Source organism: Eriocheir sinensis, chromosome 9, assembly GCF_024679095.1.
Source record: "Eriocheir sinensis breed Jianghai 21 chromosome 9, ASM2467909v1, whole genome shotgun sequence".
NCBI classification, from domain to species: Eukaryota; Metazoa; Arthropoda; class Malacostraca; order Decapoda; family Varunidae; genus Eriocheir; species Eriocheir sinensis.
This window is the reverse complement of record NC_066517.1, coordinates 23,600,040-23,620,039: the sequence shown is the minus strand read 5'-3', so window position 1 is coordinate 23,620,039 and position 20,000 is coordinate 23,600,040. Positions and strand designations below refer to the sequence as shown.

Here is a 20,000-nt window from a genome sequence, read left to right as displayed (position 1 = left end):
ACATTCTCCTTATTCTTTCTTTCCCTTGCCATTCCCCTCTTCCTCTCTTTCTCTCTTTCTCTCGTTTCTTTTTCCCCATTCTATCCCTTCCTCTCTCTTTCTCTCTCTCCCTCTCTCTCCCTTCCCCTCACCCACCCCTCACCTTAACATGCAACCCTTCCCTTCCTTCCTTTCCTTCCTTCCTTCTTCCCTCCCTTCCTTTCTTTCCTTCCTTCCTTCTTCCCTCCCTTCCATCCTCACTCCCTTTCCCCTCCTTCCTTTCCTTCCTTCCTTCTTCCCTCCCTTCCATCCTCACTTCCTACCTTCCTTCCTTCCTTCCTTCCTTCCTTCCCTTCCTTTCTCCCTCGTTTCACACCTCACAACTTCTAATTCCAACTCTTAAGTGAAAAATAAAAATAAAATAGTTGATCTTCGTATTAAAAAGAATTACGAAAGAGACATTAAGAGGAGGAGGAGGAGGAGGAGGAGGTGCCTGAAGGGTAATAAAAGACACTGACGAAGAGGAAGAGGAAGAGGAAGTGAGAGATAAAGAGAGGGAAACAGAGGGTGGAAAAAAAGAGGGAACGTTGATGAATGGAAAGTGAGGGAAATGAAAGAGCAATGAGAGAGAGAGAGAGAGAGAGAGAGAGAGAGAGAGAGAGAGAGAGAGAGAGAGAACAGTAAATAGAATAAAAAAGAGTAAAAATAAAGGAAAACAAAAAAAGAAAGAAAGAAATACAAGAAAAGAGAGAGAGAGAGAAATAAAACGAAGCATCAGGAACAAAGCGAATCACCCAAACCCAATCTCTCTCTCTCTCTCTCTCTCTCTCTCTCTCTCTCTCTCTCTCTCTCTCTCTCTCTCTCTCTCTCTCTCTCTCTCTCTCTCTCTCTCTCTCTCTCTCTCTCTCTTACGGTTTCTAGTTTCGCGGTTTCAAAGATTCCCAGAGAGAGAGAGAGAAAAAAAACTTTCAGAATAAGAAAATAAAAAAACACTCGTAAATTCACACTCGCTAAGACCTCTGATGTTTATTTTTATTTCACTCTAAGAAACATTCCCTTAAATGTTTACGCTTGGAAAATGACGAAAAAAAAAGAGAAAGTTCCGGAGTTTAATGAGTTGATGGAGGAAGAGGAAGAGGAAGAGGAGGAAGAGGAAGAGGAGAGCTTAAGAGGGAAGGCAAGCATTAGTGTGTTAAGTAAATGGGCATAGTTTTAATTTCCTCTTTTGCCACTCTCTCCATTCTCGGTCATTTTTCTTTTTCCTTCTTTCCTATTCTTTTTTCTCTTTTGTTTTCCTTCTCCCTTCTTCGCGTCATAGGCCTTTCTCCTTCTTCCTTTTATCTTCTTCCTTCCTTCCACTCTACGCCATCTTCGCTTCTTATTTTCTTCCTTTTCTTCTTCTCTCTTCTTTTTCTTTCCCTCTTCTTTATATTTCTTTTTTCCTTCCTTCTTCGAGTCCTTGGTCCTTCTCCTTCTTCCTTTCATCTTCTTCCTTCCTTCCACTCTACGCCATCTTCGCTTCTTCTTTCCTTATTTTCTTCTTCCTTTTCTTCTTCTCTCTTCTTTTTCTTTCCCTCTTCTTTATATTTCTTTTTTCCTTCTTCCTTCTTCGTTTCCTAAGTCCTTCTTCTTCCTTTCATCTTCTTTCCTTCCTTCCACTCTACGCCATCTTCTCTTCTTATTTCATTATCTTCTTCTTTCTCTTCTCCATTTTTTCCCTCCTTCTCTTCTTCGCATTCTCGGCCATTTTAAGCTGTTTTCCCCTTCTTCTATTCCTCGCCTCCTTTTCCTCTTTTCCTCCCTCTCCATTTTTTCTATTTTCTCCTCCAGCACCTCCAAACTCCTTCTCTCCCTCCTCCTCCTCCTCCTCCTCCTCCTCCTCCTCCTCCATTTGACTCATTTTTCCACCTCAAACTATATTGCAACTCTTTCTTATTTCCTTTTCTCTCCTTCATTCTATTCCCTCTTTCCTCCTTCATTTTATCTTCCTCCTCCTCCTCCTCCTCCTCCTCCTCCTCCTCCTCCTCCTCCTCCTCCTCCTCCTCTTTCTCCTTCTCCCTCTTTAAACATCTGGCATCTTCAAGTCAATTTAAATCTTTCCTTATCTTCTCTCTCTCTCTCTCTCTCTCTCTCTCTCTCTCTCTCTCTCTCTCTCTCTCTCTCTCTCTCTCTCTCTCTCTCTCTCTCTCTCTCACTCTCTCTCTCTCTCTCTCTCTCTCTCTCTCTCTCTCTCTCTCTCTCTCTCTCTCTCTCTCTGTCACTCCTTCAAGCCCCTTCCTTCTCTTCTCTTCCTCCATTACCCTCCTCCTCCTCCTCCTCCTCCTCCTCCTCTTCCTCTTCCTCCCATTCTTCCACTTCAAACCACCTATAAACCCTTCCTTATCCTTTCCTCCCTTCCTCCAGTCCACTCCCTTTCCTCTCTCTCTCTCTCTCTCTCTCTCTCTCTCTCTCTCTCTCTCTCTCTCTCTCTCTCTCTCTCTCTCTCTCTCTCTCTCTCTCTCTCTCTCTCTCTCTCTCTCTCTCTCTCTCTCTCTCTGTCTATCTCTCTCTCTCTCTCTCTCTCTCTCTCTCTCTCTCTCTCTCTCTCTCTCTCTCTCCCTTCCTCTAAATCCCTTCCTCCTCCCTCTTATCCCCTTCTACTCCCTCTCCTTTATTTTCAAACTCCCTCTCCCTTCTTCTCTTACCGTACCCTTCCCAGTCCCTTCTCCCTCCCCCTTCTTCTTCCCTCCACCCTCTCCCCTTCACCCCTTCCTCCTCCCTCCCCCCCTCCCCCCGCCCTTTTAGCCATTCAGAAGCGCTTTGAAATCATGTCATCAAGAGAACAAGTTGAGGACACGTTGCAAACACGCTGAGAGAGAGAGAGAGAGAGAGAGGAGGTGACGGGAGGAATAAAAAGAGGAAAAGGAAGAAGATGGGCTTGGTGTTAAGTTACCGAAGAAGAGGAGGAGGAGAAGGAAGAGGAGGAGGAACACAAAGGAACACAAAGGAAGAACAAACAACAGCAGACCTGCTGGTCCTTACGAGGTTGTTTGTGACAAGCTACACTAACTATCTAATCAAAGGTGGAAGATGAAGGACAGCAAAGGCGAAGGCTCCTCCCCACCCCCATCCCTCCAGCCAAAGCTGGCAGGAAAGGAAAAAGAACCATGCAGCATGGAAAAACTGCATGGAATTTATGTAGGAAAGAGGAAAGAACTACCATTACTGCTACCACTAACCGGGCGATAAAAGCGGACAAGGACACCAGTATTCGAAAGAACTTAACGTTATTACGACAATGAGTAATATCTTAGTTGCTGGTTGGATTCAAAACACTTGTCTAATCTATTCTTGAAGGCCGTAACTGTTGTACTATCAACGACATCACAAGGTAGAGTTCAAACATTAACAACTCGATTGAAGAAGAAGTGTTTAGCTTCGTGCGACGAGAATCTTTTACCACTTATCTTCAAATTGTGATTTCTTCTTGTTCTATTTGATCGATCAATTGTAAAGTAATCTTCCGCATTAATATCACTGAATCCTTTGAACATTTTAAACACTTCTATTAGATCGCCTCGCATTCTTCGTTTTGATAGGCTGAATAAATTTACTTCTTTAAGCCTTTGTTCATATGACAAATTTCTCAACCTAGGAATCATCTTTGTTACTCTTCGTTGGACCCGTTCCAACTTTTCTATGTCTTTTCTGTAGTAGGGAGACCAAAACTGTACACAGTACTCTAGACGGGGTCGAACCAACGAATTATACAGTTTTAATATTACTTTTTCCGATTTATTATTAAAGACTCGTCCGATGAAGCCAACCAATTTGTTTGCAGTTTTAACTACCTCTGAACCATGCTGACCAAGATCCTTTTCTTTACTTACTGCAGAAAGTTGTTGGCCATTCATTACGTACCGAACGCGATTGTTATTTTTTCCGATGTGCAACACTTTACATTTGTCAACGTTAAATTTCATTTGCCATTGATTGGCCCAACGTGCAAGTCGATCTCAATCTGATTGTAAAGCTTCTTCGTCGAGTATCGCAGTTACTTTACTAGCAATTTTTGTGTCATCAGCAAATTTTGATACTTTGCAAGTGAGCCCATCATCGATATCATTAACATAAATTAAGAAGAGCATGGGGCCAAGCACTGATCCTTGAGGTACGCCGCTTTTGACATCGAGCCAGTTAGATGTAACACCGTTTAGAACTACTCTCTGTTTCGCTCAGAGAGCCAGTCCATAAACCAATGGTGATTGTTACCCGAGATACCGTGCGCCAGTAGTTTGCTGAGCAATCGTTGGTGGGGGACCTTATCAAATGCCTTTTGAGGAGGAGGAGGAGGAGGAGGAGGAGGAGGAGGGGAAGGTAACGAGGTATGATGGAGGAAGGGAAAGGAAAGATAACAAATATTCGATGTGAGAGAGAGAGAGAGAGAGAGAGAGAGAGAGAGTAAAACCCCCTCCTTTCGGGCTATTATAAAACTTTTGGTCCAGAAGTTGCCGGGTTTTAAGAAATTTGCAAGCCGAGGAACGATTTGCAAGAAGGATGAAAATAAAAGTAAAATGGTGTGATTGTTTTTGCTAGAGATAAAGGCTTCTCTCTCTCTCTCTCTCTCTCTCTCTCTCTCTCTCTCTCTCTCTCTCTCTCTCTCTCTCTCTCTCTCTCTCTCTCTCTCTCTCTCTCTCTCTCTCTCTCTCTCTCTCTCTCTCTCTCTCTCTCTCTCTGTCTATCTATCTATCTATTTATCTATATCGTGTTTCCAAATGGCTTTCTTTCCTTTCTTTTCTTTTTTTCTTCTTTTCTATTTCATTTCTCCATTTTCTAACTTAATTTTCTCTTGCTGTCTATCTGTCTATCTATCTATCTATCTATCTATCCATTTTTGTATCTCCTTCTTGCAAATGTCTTTTCCTCTTTGTGTTTTTTTTCTTTCCTTTTATATAATTTAATTTCTTCGTTTTATAATTGAATTTTCTCCGACTCTTTCTTTTTTTCTGTCTATCTATCAATCTATATATCTATCTATCTATCTTACCTTTTGCCCAAGTCCTTTCCTTCCCTTTCTATTCCATTCCCTTCTGTAATTCCACTGCTTCAATTTTTTTAGTTCAATTTTCTTTCTGTCTATCCATCTCTATCTATCTATCTATCTATCTTTCTCTCTCTCGTGTTTGCCAAGTCTTCTTTCCTTTCTCTCTCTTTTTTTTCTTTTTCTTTTATAATTTCACTTCTCCATTTAGTAGATCAATTTCCCTTTCTGTCTATCTATCTATCTATCTGTATCTATCTGACATTCTCTTTCTCTCTCTCTCGTGTTTGCCAAGTCTTTTTTCATTTCCTTTCCTTCTTTTTTTCTATAATTTCACTTCTTCATTTCTAGTTCAGTTTCCCTGTCTTTCTATCTATCTATGTGTCTATCTATCTATCTGTCATTCTCTTCTTTCCTGTCCTTTCTTTTTTTTTTTTCTATAATTTCACTTTTCCATTTTCTAATTTAATTTCTCGCTCACTTCTGTTGCTTCCCTTGTTTCCTCTCCTTTATCAGGTTACATGCGGTCCTCCTCTCTTTCTTTCTTCCTTCATCTCTCTCTCTCTCTCTCTCTCTCTCTCTCTCTCTCTCTCTCTCTCTCTCTCTCTCTCTCTCTCTCTCTCTCTCTCTCTCTCTCTCTCTCTATCTATCTATCTATCTTTATCTATCTATCTATCTGTCTTATTTTTCTTCCTCGTTTTCCTTTGCTATTTCTCGTTCTTATATTCTTTTCTTCTTTTTGTCTTCATTTTCTGTTGTTTTTCTTGTTTTTCTTTTTTGTTTTCTTTATTTTCCTTTCCTTTCTCTTTCTTTGGTGTTCTTCTTTATCATCTTTTCTTGTCTTCATTTTGTTTTCTTGTTTTTCTTCTTTTTTTGGTCTGTCTTCTATTATGTTTTGTCTTCTTTTACTGTCTTCTTTTCTTTCCATTTTCTTCTTTTTATTCATCATTATTTTTTTCATCTTTTTTAACTTTTTTTCCTATATTTTTCACCCCTTGTTCATCTCCACTCATCTCCACTCATCTCCACTTATCTCCACTCATCTCCCACAATCTCCACTCATCTCCCGTCATCTCCACTCATCTCACGTCATCTCCTATCATCTCCGTTCATCTCCACTCATCTCCCTTCACCTCCCGTCATCTCCAGTCATCTCCCGTTATCTCCAATCATCTTTACTCATCTCCGTTCATCTCCCGTTATCTCCACTCACCTCCGTTCATCTCCCATCACTTCCACTCATCTCCCTTCACGTCCACTCATCTCCCGTCACCTCCCGTCATGTCCACTCATCTCCAGTCATCTCCACCCATCTCCAATCATCTCCACTCATCTCCCGTCATGTCCACTCATCTCCCGTCACTTCCACTCGTCTCCAGTCATCTCCACTCATCTCCCGTCATCTCCACTTATCTCCGTTCATCTCCACTCATCTCCACTCCTCTCCCTTCGACTTTACTCATCTCCCATCACTTCCACTCATCTCCCTTCACCTCCACTCATCTCCTTTTTATCTCCCAACAGACGCATCGTACACACTGGCCTGACTGTCCTCCCCGGGCTCTCCCAGCTTCATCTCAATCGTGGTATTCTCCATTTGTTGTAAGTATAATCTCCTCCTCCTCCTCCTCCTCCTACTCTTCCTCCTCCTCTTCCTTACTCCTTTTCCTTCCAAACCTCTTCTTCTCTCCTCCTTCCTCCTACTTCTTCTTCTCTTCCCTTTTTATATCTATCCCCTTCTCTTCTTTTCCTCTCCCTTCCCTTCCCTTTCCATCCTCTTTTGCATCCTCCTCCTCCTCCTCCTCCTCCTCCTCCTCCTCCTCCTCCTCCTCTTTTTCCTTACTCCTTTTCCTTCCAGACCTCTTCTTCTCTCCTCCTTCCTCCTACTTCTTCTTCTCTTCCCTTTTGATATCTATCCCCTTCTCTTCCTTTCCTCTCCCTTCCCTTCCCTTTCCATCCTCTTTTGCATCCTCCTCCTCCTCCTCCTCCTCCTCCTCCTCCTCCTCCTCCTCCTCCCCCTCCTCCTCCTCTTCTTCCTTACTCCTTTTCCTTCCAGACCTCTTCTTCTCTCCTCCTTCCTCCTACTTCTTCTTCTCTTCCCTTTTGATATCTATCCCCTTCTCTTCCTTTCCTCTCCCTTCCCTTCCCTTTCCATCCTCTTTTGCATCCTCCTCCTCCTCCTCCTCCTCCTCCTTCTTTTCATATTTTCTTTTCTTCTTATCCTCCGCTTTTTGTTTTCTTCCTCTTCCTGTTCTACTTATTCTTTTCTTCTTCCTCCTCCTCTCCCCCTCCTGCTTCCCCTCCTCCTCCTCCTCCTCCTCCTCCATTATACTTTTCTGGGTTTTTTTTGTCTTTTTATTTCCTCAATCTTGTTCTTATATGCGTGTTTTTCCTCCTCCTCCTCTTCTTCTTCCTCTTCTTCTTCTTCTTCCTCCTCTTCCTCCTCCTCTTCCCTAGCCTTCTCTTCTCTTCCGGGTATTGCACTTCTTCCTCCTCCTTCTCTTATTTTATGCATTATCCTCCTCCTCCTCCCCTTCCTCCTCCTCCTCCTCCTCCTCCTCCTCCTCCTCGCAAGGCGCCGCTTAGTCAGGTAATGTTTCTAATCGCCTTCAGTTTACGTCCTCGCTGCAAAACTTTCCCAGACAACGTTTGCTCAGAGTCTTGCTGCCTCGTGTACCTGTTTGCCGGAGTGCAGGTAAGTGGGGAGGGGTAGGATGGGGGGTAGGGGGGTTGGGGGTGGGGGTGGGTAGGAGAAAAGGTGTTTTGTTTCATTTTCTCTCTCTCTCTCTCTCTCTCTCTCTCTCTCTCTCTCTCTCTCTCTCTCTCTCTCTCTCTCTCTCTCTCTCTCTCTCTCTCTCTCTCTCTCTCTCTCTCTCTCTCTCTCTCTCTCTCTCTCTCTCTCCTTTCCTTTCTTTCTTCCTCTTTCTTTTTTTCTTCTTCTTTTTCTGATTATCTGTTTATCTTTCTATCCATCTATCTATCTCCCTTCTCTCCTTCCCTTTCTTTCCCTTCCCTTCTCTTCTCTTCCTTTCCTCTTGCCTCCCATTCCCTTTTTATCCCTTTCTTTTCCTCCCTTTTCATTTCCCTTCTCTTCCTTACCTTCCCCTCCCCCTCCCTCTTTCCCCTTTTCCTTCCTGCTCATTTTATTTCCCCTTCTTTCCCTTCCTTTCCCATCCCCTCACCTTTTCTCTTATACCAACCCTTCCTTCTGTTTTCCCCTTCCTTCCCTTCCTTTCACACCCCTCACCTTCCTTCCCTTCCTTTCCCGCCCTCTCCCCTTCTTTCCCCTCTTTCAACTTTCCCCTTCCTCCCCTTCCTTCCCTTTCTTTCCCCTCTTTCAAGTTTCCCCTTCCTCCCTTTCCCTTCCCATCCCCTCACCTTCCTTCCCTTCCTTTCCCGGCCACTCCCCTTTCTTTCCCCTCTTTCAACCTTCCCCTTCCTCCTCTTCCTTTCCCGCCCCCTCACTTTCCTTCCCTTCCTTTCCCGGCCACTCCCCTTCTTTCCCTTCCTTCAACTTTCTCCCCCATTCCTTCCCCTCTTTTCCAGCCCCCTCACCCCCCCCAACATCCCCGCCCTGTCCCCTCCAATTCCACCTGGCGGTTTCTCTCTTCACGCCGCATTACCTGGCCGGAGCACACACCAGGTAGCTCACGAGGGGACCCAAGATTTCCAGGTATTCGAGGCGTCTGTGTCTTCGGCGAACTGTTAGTGTTATCCGGCTTTCCTTCTTCTCTCCTTTCCTCCTCTTCCTCTTCCTTCTTCTGCTTTTTCTTCTTCTTCTTCTTCTTCTTCTTCTTCTTCTTCTTCTTCTCTTCTCTGCCTTTGTTTTCTCTTCTCTTTCTCTTCTTTTCTCCCCTTTCTCTGCTCCTTCTCCATCTCACTTCTTTGTTTCTTTTTCTTCTCTAATTCTCCTCCTCTTCTTCTCTCTCCTCTTTTCCTTCTCTTTTGCTTCCTTGTCTTCCTCTGTTCTTCTTTTCTTCTTTTCTTCTTTTCTTTCTGTTCTCTCTCTTTTACTTGCTCATCTGTTCTCCTTCATCTTCTTCCTCCTCCATCTCCTCCTCATCTCTCTGTCGCTCCTGATCCTCCTCCTCCTCCTTCTCCTCCTCCTTTTTTCTCTCCTTGCCATCCGTCTTTCTCTCTCTCCTTTGACAGCTTTCCTTCCTCTCTTCCCTCTTTACCATTCTCTTTCTTCTTCTCTTCCTCTTCCTCCTCCTCCTTCTTCTTCTCATATTCAGAATTACGACTTTATGCTTTTAATTATATTTGCCTGTCTGTCTCTCTCTCTCTTTCTGTCTTTCTGTCTATCTATCTATCTATCACATCGACACACACTCACACGCACACAGGTGATATGATTGGCAGGTCATTTACTTTCCCTTTTGCTGGTTTTCCGTCCAGGTGCGAGTTACCTTATGATCTTACCTGTAACACCTGCCTTTACCCTCTTAATTAACATATACCTGCAGTAACTCTTTGATTTACTATTATTATTATTATTATTATTATTATTATTATTATTATTATTATTATTATTATTGCTACTACTACTATTGCTACTACTACTACTACTACTACTACTACTACTACTATTTCTACTACTACTACTACTACTACTACTACTACTACTACTATCGATTTTATTCCTTGTCGAAGAATTATTTCCTTTCGTCCTCCATTAAAATTTTCCACTCTCTAATCTTCACTGGTTTCCTATTTCCTCTCTCTCTCTCTCTCTCTCTCTCTCTCTCTCTCTCTCTCTCTCTCTCTCTCTCTCTCTCTCTCTCTCTCTCTCTCTCTCTCTCTCTCTCTCTCTCTCTCTCTCTCTCTCTCTCTCTCTCTCTCTCTCTCTCTCTCTCTCTCTCTCTCTCTCTCTCTCTCTCTCTCTCTCTCTCTCTCTCTCTCTCTCTCTCTCTCTCTCTCTCTCTCTCTCTCTCTCTCTCTCTCTCTCTTCTTATGATTTCCTCTACCCTCCTCCTCCCTCCTCCTCCTCCTCTTGTTCCTCTTCCTCCTCCTCCTCCGTTTCCTCTTCCTCTTCCTTTAACTAGGCCAATGATTTCCACGGTGCCTCTCTGTTCAACTTTGTATCTCTGCAACACGTAAGTCAGATTTGCTCGCTGTCATAAGTTGCCTCTGCGCTCAATTCTGTATCTTAGCACCGTGAAGGTCAAGCTTGCACGCTGTTCCCTGTGTCTCTTTACTCATTTCATATCTTTGCAACATAGAAGTCAGAATTGTTCGCTGTTCTACCCCAACATATAAGTCAGAAATGTTCGCTGTTCTACCCCAACATATAAGTCAGAATTGTTCGCTGTTCTACCCCAACATATAAATCAGAATTGTTCGCTGTTCTACCCCAACATATAAATCAGAATTGTCCGCTGTTTTACCCCAATATATCAGTCAGAATTGTTCGCTGTTCTACCCCAACATATAAGTCAGAAATGTTCGCTGTTCTACCCCAACATATCAGTCAGAAATGTTCGCTGTTCTACCCCAACATATCAGTCAGAGTTGTTCGCTGTTCTACCCCAACACAGAAGTCAGAATTGTTCGCTGTTCTTCCCCTTCTGCCTTTTCTGTACACCATTTCTTCTCTAACCTTTTACAACGTTCATACTCTGTTCAGCTTAACGTGGCAGATAAGTCCCGCCCCCACGCCGCCAGAGCAACTTCCAATAAGATTCAGCCTTTCCCGTGTCCATCATTCCCCGCAGACAGAAAACAAATAAAGAAAGGATAGAAAAAAAGAAAGATTAAGAAAGATAGAGACAAACAAAGAAACAAAACATGAAAAAAAGAAAAGAAAAAAGAATAAAACTAAAATAATCAATCAATCAATAAACAAGAGAATCAATTGAGTCTCATACAAAACGACCTCACTAAAAACAAAAAAGAAAAGAAGAAGACAAATAAATTAACAAAAAAACTAACATACAACTCAAAAATCAAAGAAAGAAAGTAGAAATTAACAACTAAACCCTAAAATCAGTTTCAGTCCCTCGCCAAAGCTCGCTCCCGCCCTGATAACTTGCGCCCGTCAGTCAGTCAGTCATCGAGGGAGCTTTGTGGCGCGGGGCGAACCTCCCTTCCCTTCCCACGCCCGCCGGATTGAGCCATGATATAATTGGTCTCCTTTTCTCTCTCTCTCTCTCTCTCTCTCTCTCTCTCTCTCTCTCTCTCTCTCTCTCTCTCTCTCTCTCTCTCTCTCTCTCTCTCTCTCTCTCTCTCTCTCTCTCTCTCTCTCTCTCTCTCTCTCTCTCTCTCTCTCTCTCTCTCTCTCTCTCTCTCTCTCTCTCTCTCTCTCCCCCTATTGTTTTCAGTCGGCATTGTTTCCGCTCCCTTCTCCGCGTCCTCCCTTCCTTTGTGTTCAAAATTTACTATCTACACACTCTGATTTTTTTTGGTCATATGTGGTTCACCTTTTTTTTTATTGTCCGTGATATATTGTATGTGTGTGTGTGTGTGTGTGTGTGTGTGTGTGTGTGTGTGTGTGTGTGTGTGTGTGTGTGTGTGTGTGTGTGTGTGTGTGTGTGTGTGTGGAGGGGGGGGGGGGGGTTGAAGGGGGCCTGCTTTTTTTTGTTGTTGTTTTCTTCTCCGTCTGTCTCTGTCTGTGTGTAGTTTTCAGCTGTTGTTTTCTCTCTTTCTCTCTCTCTTTCTGCGGCTGTCTTTTTTCTTTATCTCTCTCTTTATCTCTGTCAGTCTACCTATCTACCCATTTTATTTCTCTTGTCTCTTTGTTTTCCATGTCTGTATCTCTTTCTCTCTCTTTATCTATCATTATCTATATGCCATTTTCCTCTCTATCTATTTATCTTTTTATCTATCTATCTAACTATCCATCGACCTCTCTCTCTCTCTCTCTCTCTCTCTCTCTCTCTCTCTCTCTCTCTCTCTCTCTCTCTCTCTCTCTCTCTCTCTCTCTCTCTCTCTCTCTCTCTCTCTCTCTCTCTCTCTCTCTCTCTCTCTCTCTCTCTCTCATACCACATCTCATTCTATCTCAATCTATCAACCTTTTTCTTTCTTTCCTTATTTATCTTTTTCAAACAACACACACACAAACACCACCACCACCACCACCACCACCCCGTAAGACCCCTCAAAAACCCAACCCAACCTGTGCATACATATCTAAGTCCCTCCAGAGTGCCGTCCCAGCCTCAGGACGGTCCCGGGTGCTTTGTTTACATTCGAGGGTCTGTCTCCCCCGCAGGGACCTGGAGAACAACAAGATCAGGAGGATAACAACGTCTTCTGTCAGCATCCGCGCCATCCAGCTGTGAGTAAGAGAGAGAGAGAGAGAGAATCATAGGCTATCAGTTTTTCTCTTCCTTCCTTCCTTCCTTCCTTCCTTCCTCTTTGTCTCCCTTCTTTCCCTTCCCCTTCCCTTCCTTTCTCTTTCCTTCCCTTCTTCTTTTTTCCCATCCCTTCACTTCCTTTCCCTTCCCTCCCATCTCCTTCCCTTCCCTTCCCTTCCCTTCCCTACCCTTCTTTCCTTTTCTTCCATTCCCTTCCCTTTCCTTTCCCCTTTCTCCTTCCCTTCCCTTCCCTTCCCCTTTCTTTACCCCTCTCTACCTTGTGTGTGTGCGTGTGCGTGCGTGCGTGCGTGTAATCTACCTGCCATACACCTGAATCTCACGCAATATAGGTGACGATTCGATCCTAAAAAAGAGATTCAATTCCATGTAATCTGAATAACCTCAAAGGACTAACATCTCTTTTTTTTTTTCCTCCTCCTTCTCCTCCTCCTTTCATCTTCCTTCCTTCTCTCCTCCTTTTTTTTTCTCTCCTCTCCTCTCTTCTTACCTATCTTAATTATTTATTCTTTTAATGTACCCTTCTCTCTCTCTCTCTCTCTCTCTCTCTCTCTCTCTCTCTCTCTCTCTCTCTCTCTCTCTCTCTCTCTCTCTCTCTCTCTCTCTCTCTCTCTCTCTCTCTCTCTCTCTCTCTCTCTCTCTCTCTCTCTCTCTCTCTCTCTCTCTCTCTCTCTCTCTCTATCTATCTATCTATCTATCTATCTATCTATCTTTCTCTATTTATGTCTATCTATCTTCATCTATTCCTTATCTCTTCCTCACATTTTGTCTTTCTTTTTTCCTTCCTTTATCATCTTTCAATACCTACCTTTCTTCTTCCTCCTCCTCCTCCTCCTCCTCCTCCTCCTCCTCCTCCTCACAGACTCCTGGATAACAACAACTTGAAGGCGATCGAGGCATCTGCTTTTAAGGGGTCCGAGATTGATAAGTTGTGAGTATTATTATTATTATTATTATTATTAGTAGTAGTAGTAGTAGTAGTAGTAGTGGTAGTAGTAGTAGTAGTAGTAGTAGTAGTGGTAGTAGTAGTAGTAGTAGTAGTAGTAGTGGTTTTTTTTACAGCAGAGGAGACAGTACAAGGGCGTAAAAAAAAAAAAAAATGAAAAAAAAAGCCCGCTACTTACTGTTCCTGAAGTAGTAGTAGAAGTAGTAGTAGTATTGTTGTTGTTATTATTGTTGTTTTTGTTGTTGTTGTTGTTGTTGTCATGATCAGCGTTACAATCCCTATCGTTTAGCTCCTTAATTATCACTACCATCATCACCATCACCACCACCATCACCACCACCACCATCACCACCACCATCATCACCACCACCATCACCACCATCACTACCATCACCACCACCGTCATCACCACCACCACCGTCATCACCACCACCACCGTCATCACCACCACCACCGTCATCACCACCTTTCATCACCAACAGGAGTCTGAAGGGCAACACGGACCTGACTGACCTACACCTGCTGGCCTTCCAAGGAGTCAAGTCCCTCAGCAGTCTGTAAGTACCTCCGTCAGTCAGTCAGTCAGTCAGTCAGTAAGTCAGTCAGTCAGTTATGAAGTCTGGAATTTAGTCAGTGTATCCGTCAGTCACTCAATAATTTAGTCAGTCAGTCAGTCAGTCAGTAAGGAAGGGAGTCAGAAAGTTAGTCAGGTGGTTAGTCAGTCAGTCATTTAGTCAGTCAATTAGTCACTCAGTCAGTCAGTTAGTCAGTCAAATTAGGAGTCAGTCAGTAAGGAAATCAGTTAGCTAGTTACGCAGTCAGGAATTTAGTCAGTCAGTCAGTCAGTCAGGCAGTCAGTTAGATATATAGCAGTAGGCGTCAAGGAAGTATCTGTATCTATCCTTTTTAACTGTCTATCTATGTATCTATCCCTCTCTCTATATATCTGTCCATGTATCCTTTTATCTATCTATCTATCTCTCTGTCTGTATCTATCCCTCACGAGTGTTTGATGGGCGTCGTTTGCCTCTCCGCGATAGCCTCCGTAACTCACCCAAACCTCAATAACCGGGATTGATAGCGAGCAGACTGACCCCGCTGAGCACCCACAATGCCTTTACCGTGTTGAGGGATCCCGCGAACTGACCGAGTGTGTGTGTGTGTGTGGATGAGGGGGTTGGGAGAGGAGGGAGGGAGGAACAGGACCCGGATGTGGATTAGTTTCCCTTTTTCTCAAGCTCATAACCTATCGCTCCGTGACTTCCTCGGTTCCGTAAGTCAGCCAACGTTTAGAAACTTCAGCGAACAATACTTGGAAGTTCTTCTCCTTCGCTCTCTCCCGCTCTCTCATCATCATCATCATCATCATCATCCTTCTACGCTATCATTGTCATCATTCATAGTCATCACCATTATCTTCAGTATCAACATCTTCACTATTCTCATCATTGTCTCTCTCTCTCTCTCTCTCTCTCTCTCTCTCTCTCTCTCTCTCTCTCTCTCTCTCTCTCTCTCTCTCTCTCTCTCTCTCTCTCTCTCTCTCTCTCTCTCTCTCTCTCTCTCTCTCTCTCTCTCTCTCTCTCTCTCTAAATCAGTCTACCTTTTCCTCTCTTTCTCTTTAACCCGTGAGAGAATGTTGTGAAATCCCTAAAAAGACTTGGTAATATGGATGTCAGGAGTTGCTCGTCAGTATCTTGCTCTCTCACCCACGGCCACGGAATAGATTGAAGAGACTAATTGCCTTTCACCCGTTTCCGACAGACCAAGACGAATGGAGACGGACACATGTAGCACCCACCCCCATTCTGTAAAGACGTAGCTGTTTTGAAATGGGCTACGGATACATGCGGATATCTATAGCAAGCAACCCAAACAGCAAGGAAAGAGGGAGACATTGATGCATATATTTTGAAAAGGGGGGATAAGGGAAAAGGGGTTGAAAAGGAGATGTCGGGAGATCGAGAAGGAAAGGAAGGAAGGAGCGGAAGTGCAGAGGAAAGGAGGATATGAAGGAAGGAAGGAGGGAAAGAGCAGAGGAAAGGAGGAGATGGAAGGCAGGAAGGAAGGATAAAGAGAGATAGAGAAGGAAAGGAAGGAAGGAAACAGCAGAGGAAAGAAGGAGATGAAGGAAGGAAGGAAGGAAGGAACGAGAAGCTAAGAAAAGAAGGAGATGGAAGGAAGGAAGAAAGGATAAAGGGAGATAGAGAAGGAAAGGAAGGAAGCAACGAAACAGCAGAGGAAAGGAGATGAAGGAAGGAAGGAAGGAAGGTTGAAAAGAGCATTAGGGAGGGAGGAAAGGAAGGAGGGAAGGAGGAACAAGTGATGATTTTGAGCGGAAAAAAAGATATAGAAAACGATACAGAAAGTGGGAAATCGTCAATCTTTTATTTTTTTATTTTAGCAGACAGAGACAAGAGGTAGTATTTCATTGCATAGATTTCGTGTGTGTGATTTGTGTATAAAAGAACAGAAATACCTTGTCTAAATATCGGCTCGTACAGGAATAAATCTTGTGGGCATTCTTGCAATTCTCTCTCTCTCTCTCTCTCTCTCTCTCTCTCTCTCTCTCTCTCTCTCTCTCTCTCTCTCTCTCTCTCTCTCTCTCTCTCTCTCTCTCTCTCTCTCTCTCTCTCTCTCTCTCTCTCTCTCTCTCTCTCTCTCTCTCTCTCTCTCGTATCTTTACTGAAAATAGTTTGTTTGTTGCTCGGTAAATTTCAGCAATCAATTAGTCTCTCTCTCTCTCTCTCTCTCTCTCTCTCTCTCTCTCTCTCTCTCTCTCTCTCTCTCTCTCTCTCTCTCTCTATCTCAGTCTCTCTCTCTCTCTCTCTCTCTCTCTCTCTCTCTCTCTCTCTCTCTCTCTCTCTCTCTCTCTCTCTCTCTCTCTCTCTCTCTCTCTATGTCTATTTTTCTTTTTTTTCTCTCTGCTTCTTTATTTGGAAATCTATCTATTTATATGTTTATTTCTCTCTTTCTATCAATCTCTCTATCCCCTTCTCTCTCCTTCCCTCCCTCTCTCGCTCGCTCCCCGCTGTGTTTCGTTTCAACAATGCCATAAACGTAGCGATAAACAAGACGGGCCATCCCTCCTCGCCCTCCCAAACCCGCATCACGTTCTGTCTCCATCCCCGTACGGTTCCTGCCTGAAGGGGGGGGTTGCCAGCGCTCGCCAGCCTCCTCGATTCGGGCTGATTTACGGGTGCGGGAAGAGGGATAAGTTCGAATTTGGGGGCCGAAAAAGAGATGAAGGGAGAGGAAGGAAAGGAAGGAAAGTGAAGAGATAGGAAGAGGAGAGGTTGAGGGAGAGAGAAATGGAGGAAAGGAAGAAAAGGAGGAGAAGAAAAGATGGGCAGAAAATGAGATGAAATGAGATACGTAGAGAGGAAGAGAAAGGAAGGAGAGGAAAGGAATGGAAAGGAAGGAGGGAAGAGGGGAGAAAGGAGGAAAAGAGGCTAAGAGAGAGAGAGAGAGAGAGAGAGAGAGAGAACCGAAAGCACCTCACATCCGAACATTCATCTTGCTCACATACTGCAACTCTCTCTCTCTCTCTCTCTCTCTCTCTCTCTCTCTCTCTCTCTCTCTCTCTCTCTCTCTCTCTCTCTCTCTCTCTCTCAAAAAAGGCTTTCGAAAGGCTTTTGTTGGCTTCCTCTTGCCGTTCGAGAGAGAGAGAGAGAGAGAGAGAGAGAGAGAGAGAGAGAGAGAGAGAGAGAGAGAGAGAGAGAGAGAGAGAGAGAGAGAGAGAGAGAGAGAGAGGGTAGAAAAATAGATAGCATCCCTCCCTCTCTTCACTTCTTCCTCCTCTCTATACCTTCTTCACCCTCCCCTCCTCTTCTTCCCTTCCTCACTCCCTTCTACACCCTCCTCTCCATCCCTCCCTCACCCCCTCTCTCTCTCCTCTCCTCCAGGGATCTCTCCAACACCCGGATCAGCAGGCTACCCACGGAGGGCCTGGAGAGCCTTGAGTCGCTGCACCTGACGGGAACCTACGAGCTCAAGGTGTTCCCCTCCGTCTACTCCTTCAAGCATATCACCTGGGCGAACCTCACCTACCCCTACCACTGTTGCGCCTTCAGGTACCCGCGCCTACACGACCCCACGGAGCACAGGAAGCATGAGGTGAGTGGATTTTGGGGTGAGAGAGAGAGGGGGTGGGAGAAGGGGAAAGAGAGGGAGGGGGAGGAGGAGGAGCGAAGGGGAAGGGAAAAGAAGGAAAGGAGAGGAATAGGTACGTTGAGAGAGAGAGAGAGAGAGAGAGAGAGAGAGAGAGAGAGAGAGAGAGAGAGAGAGAGAGAGAGAGAGAGAGAGAGAGAGAGAGAGAGAGAATGTATGAGTGCTTGCTATAGATGCCGGAAAGGGTTGAAAGGCGAGGCGTTGCATATTTTTAGGTTTTCTTTCGTTTATATTTTCCTTTATATTTTTCTTCCTTTTTTCCCTTTTTTCTGCTTCTTCATTCTCTATTATTTCGTTTATTGATTTTATTTTGTTTATTTTATATCTGGTTTTGTTTATACTTTCAATCTTTTTCACTGTTTTATTTTTGTTTTGTTTCGTTTTTTTTCTTTCCCTTTTTCCTTCTCTATTATATTTTTTTATTTTCTCTTGTTTACTTATTTATTCGCTTTATTTACCCTTCCTTTATCCTTTCTTTCTTTCTTTTTCTTTCTTTGTATCTCTTTCCGTATTCCTTTACATGTCATATATATGCGCGCGCTCTCTCTCTCTCTCTCTCTCTCTCTCTCTCTCTCTCTCTCTCTCTCTCTCTCTCTCTCTCTCTCTCTCGTATATGTATGGTTTCATTACATTATACAAAAGTTTGCCAATCTTTTTTCCTCCTCCTCCTCCTCCTCCTCCTCCTCTTCCTTTTTTTTAATTCTTTCTCAAGTTTGACAATATGCACACACGCCTTTCCCATTTTCTCTTTTGTTGTTGTTTATTTCTTCGTTTTCTTTTTTTGGGGGGGTAACTTTTTCTTTTTCCTCATTCTTCTCTTGCAAGTTTTAGAGTTTTTTTGTTTGTTGTTGTTTTTCTCTTGTTTAGAATCTTGTTTTTGTTTTCTTGTTTTTTGTTTTGTTTTGTTCTGTCTTCCTTTCTTTGCTGGATTAAATCTTTTTCTTTCTTTCTTTCTTTCTTTCTCTCTTCTTTCTTTCCTTAATCCTGTCTTTGTTTATATTAGTTTCGTTATTTATTTCTCTTTCTTTCTTCCATTCGTTCTTTCTTTCCTCCTTTTTCTGTCTCTTCTCTTTCTTTTTTTTTTTTCTTTTTCTTTTCTTTCCTTTCTTTTCTTTATAATATATTCAAACTTCTTTCCTTGCTGTTCTCTCTCTCTCTCTCTCTCTCTCTCTCTCTCTCTCTCTCTCTCTCTCTCTCTCTCTCTCTCTCTCTCTCTCTCTCTCTTACTTAATCGTATTACATCCATACCGATTTTTCCTCCACCTCCTCCATCTTGTCTCTCTCATCTCTCCATTCTTATCTCCTCCTCCTCCTCCTCCTCCTCCTCCTCCTCCTTTTCCTCCTCCTCCTCCTCCTCCTCCTCTATCAACGACCTTGAAACAGGACTGAAATCCTCCGTATCGAAATTTGCTGACGACACCAAGGTGGGTGGACAGACCCTCACAAAGACCGACTGCGAAATCATCCAAAAGGACCGTAATCAAATCATCGAATGGTGTGAAAAATGGAAAATGTCCTTCAATGTTGACAAGTGCAAAGTCATGCACATTGAGTCCAGAAATAGTAACCGCACATACATCATGCATGGAAAACCTGTGCAGGCAGTGCAGGAGGAAACGGACCTTGGAGTCACTATCATCAGTGACCTGAAACACGCGAATCACTGTAAGAAAGCATACAACAAAGCCGACACTATGCTCGGGTTCATAGCGAGGAACTTCGAGTGTAAAACGCCAGACGTGATGTTATCTTTGTACAATTCCATGGTAAGACCGCACCTCGAGTATGCAGTACAGTTCTGGTCTCCTAACTACAGAAAGGACATCGAATTACTGGAAAGAGTTCAACGACGAGCCACGAAGATGATTCCAACCTTCAGGGCTCAACCATACGAGAAACGACTCAAGCGACTTAATCTCTTTACACTGGAGAAAAGGCGCCTGCGAGGGGATATGATTCAAGTCTTCAAGTACCTGAAAAAGTTCAACAACGTCGATCACTCAAAGTTCTTTGAACTGCAAACCAACTCAAGAACTAGAAATAACGGTTTACCCATTCAATCGAATCGATGTAGCACAGACATTGGCAGGAGTTTCTTCTCAAACCGAGTCATCCGCCACTGGAACAATCTTCCCTCAGAAGTAGTGAATGCGAATACCATCAGCTCCTTCAAATATAGAATCGACCATCATTTCATTGCGACGGGAGTACACTGAATATCGAGGTGCTTTCATCTGCCCTGCGGGCACTAAATGGCTGTCGAGCAGATTAAATCACCAGAGCGGGCAACCTCGTAATGAGCCAATAGGCTATCTGTTGCCTGCATTTCCATGTTTTCATGTTTCCTCCTCCCCCTCCCTATCTTCCTTCCTTCTTTCTCTAACTTCATTTTAGTCTTCCTTGCTTCTCTCTTCTTTTCTCTTTTACAATTGAGAGAGAGAGAGAGAGAGAGAGAGAGAGAGAGAGAGAGAGAGAGAGAGAGAGAGAGAGTTGGATGGCTGGAAAAATTGCTCAGGAAAAAGGAAGAGAGAGGAAAGAAAAAGAAAGAGAGAGAGGGAGAGATAGGGAAGCCTGC

General features: G+C 43.7%; 1 protein-coding gene across 2 annotated transcripts in view; it reads left to right on the top strand.

Moving 5' to 3' along the window:
- Window positions 1-20,000, top strand: part of LOC126996211 (uncharacterized) — a 97,491-nt gene that overhangs the window by 54,501 nt on the left and 22,990 nt on the right. For both annotated transcript variants that reach the window (XM_050856538.1, XM_050856537.1), the window contains 5 exons: window positions 6,524-6,601; window positions 12,210-12,275; window positions 13,175-13,243; window positions 13,741-13,815; window positions 17,161-17,371. In XM_050856538.1, the coding sequence (XP_050712495.1) occupies window positions 6,524-6,601; window positions 12,210-12,275; window positions 13,175-13,243; window positions 13,741-13,815; window positions 17,161-17,371 (499 nt within the window). The remainder of the gene's footprint in view (window positions 1-6,523; window positions 6,602-12,209; window positions 12,276-13,174; window positions 13,244-13,740; window positions 13,816-17,160; window positions 17,372-20,000) is intronic.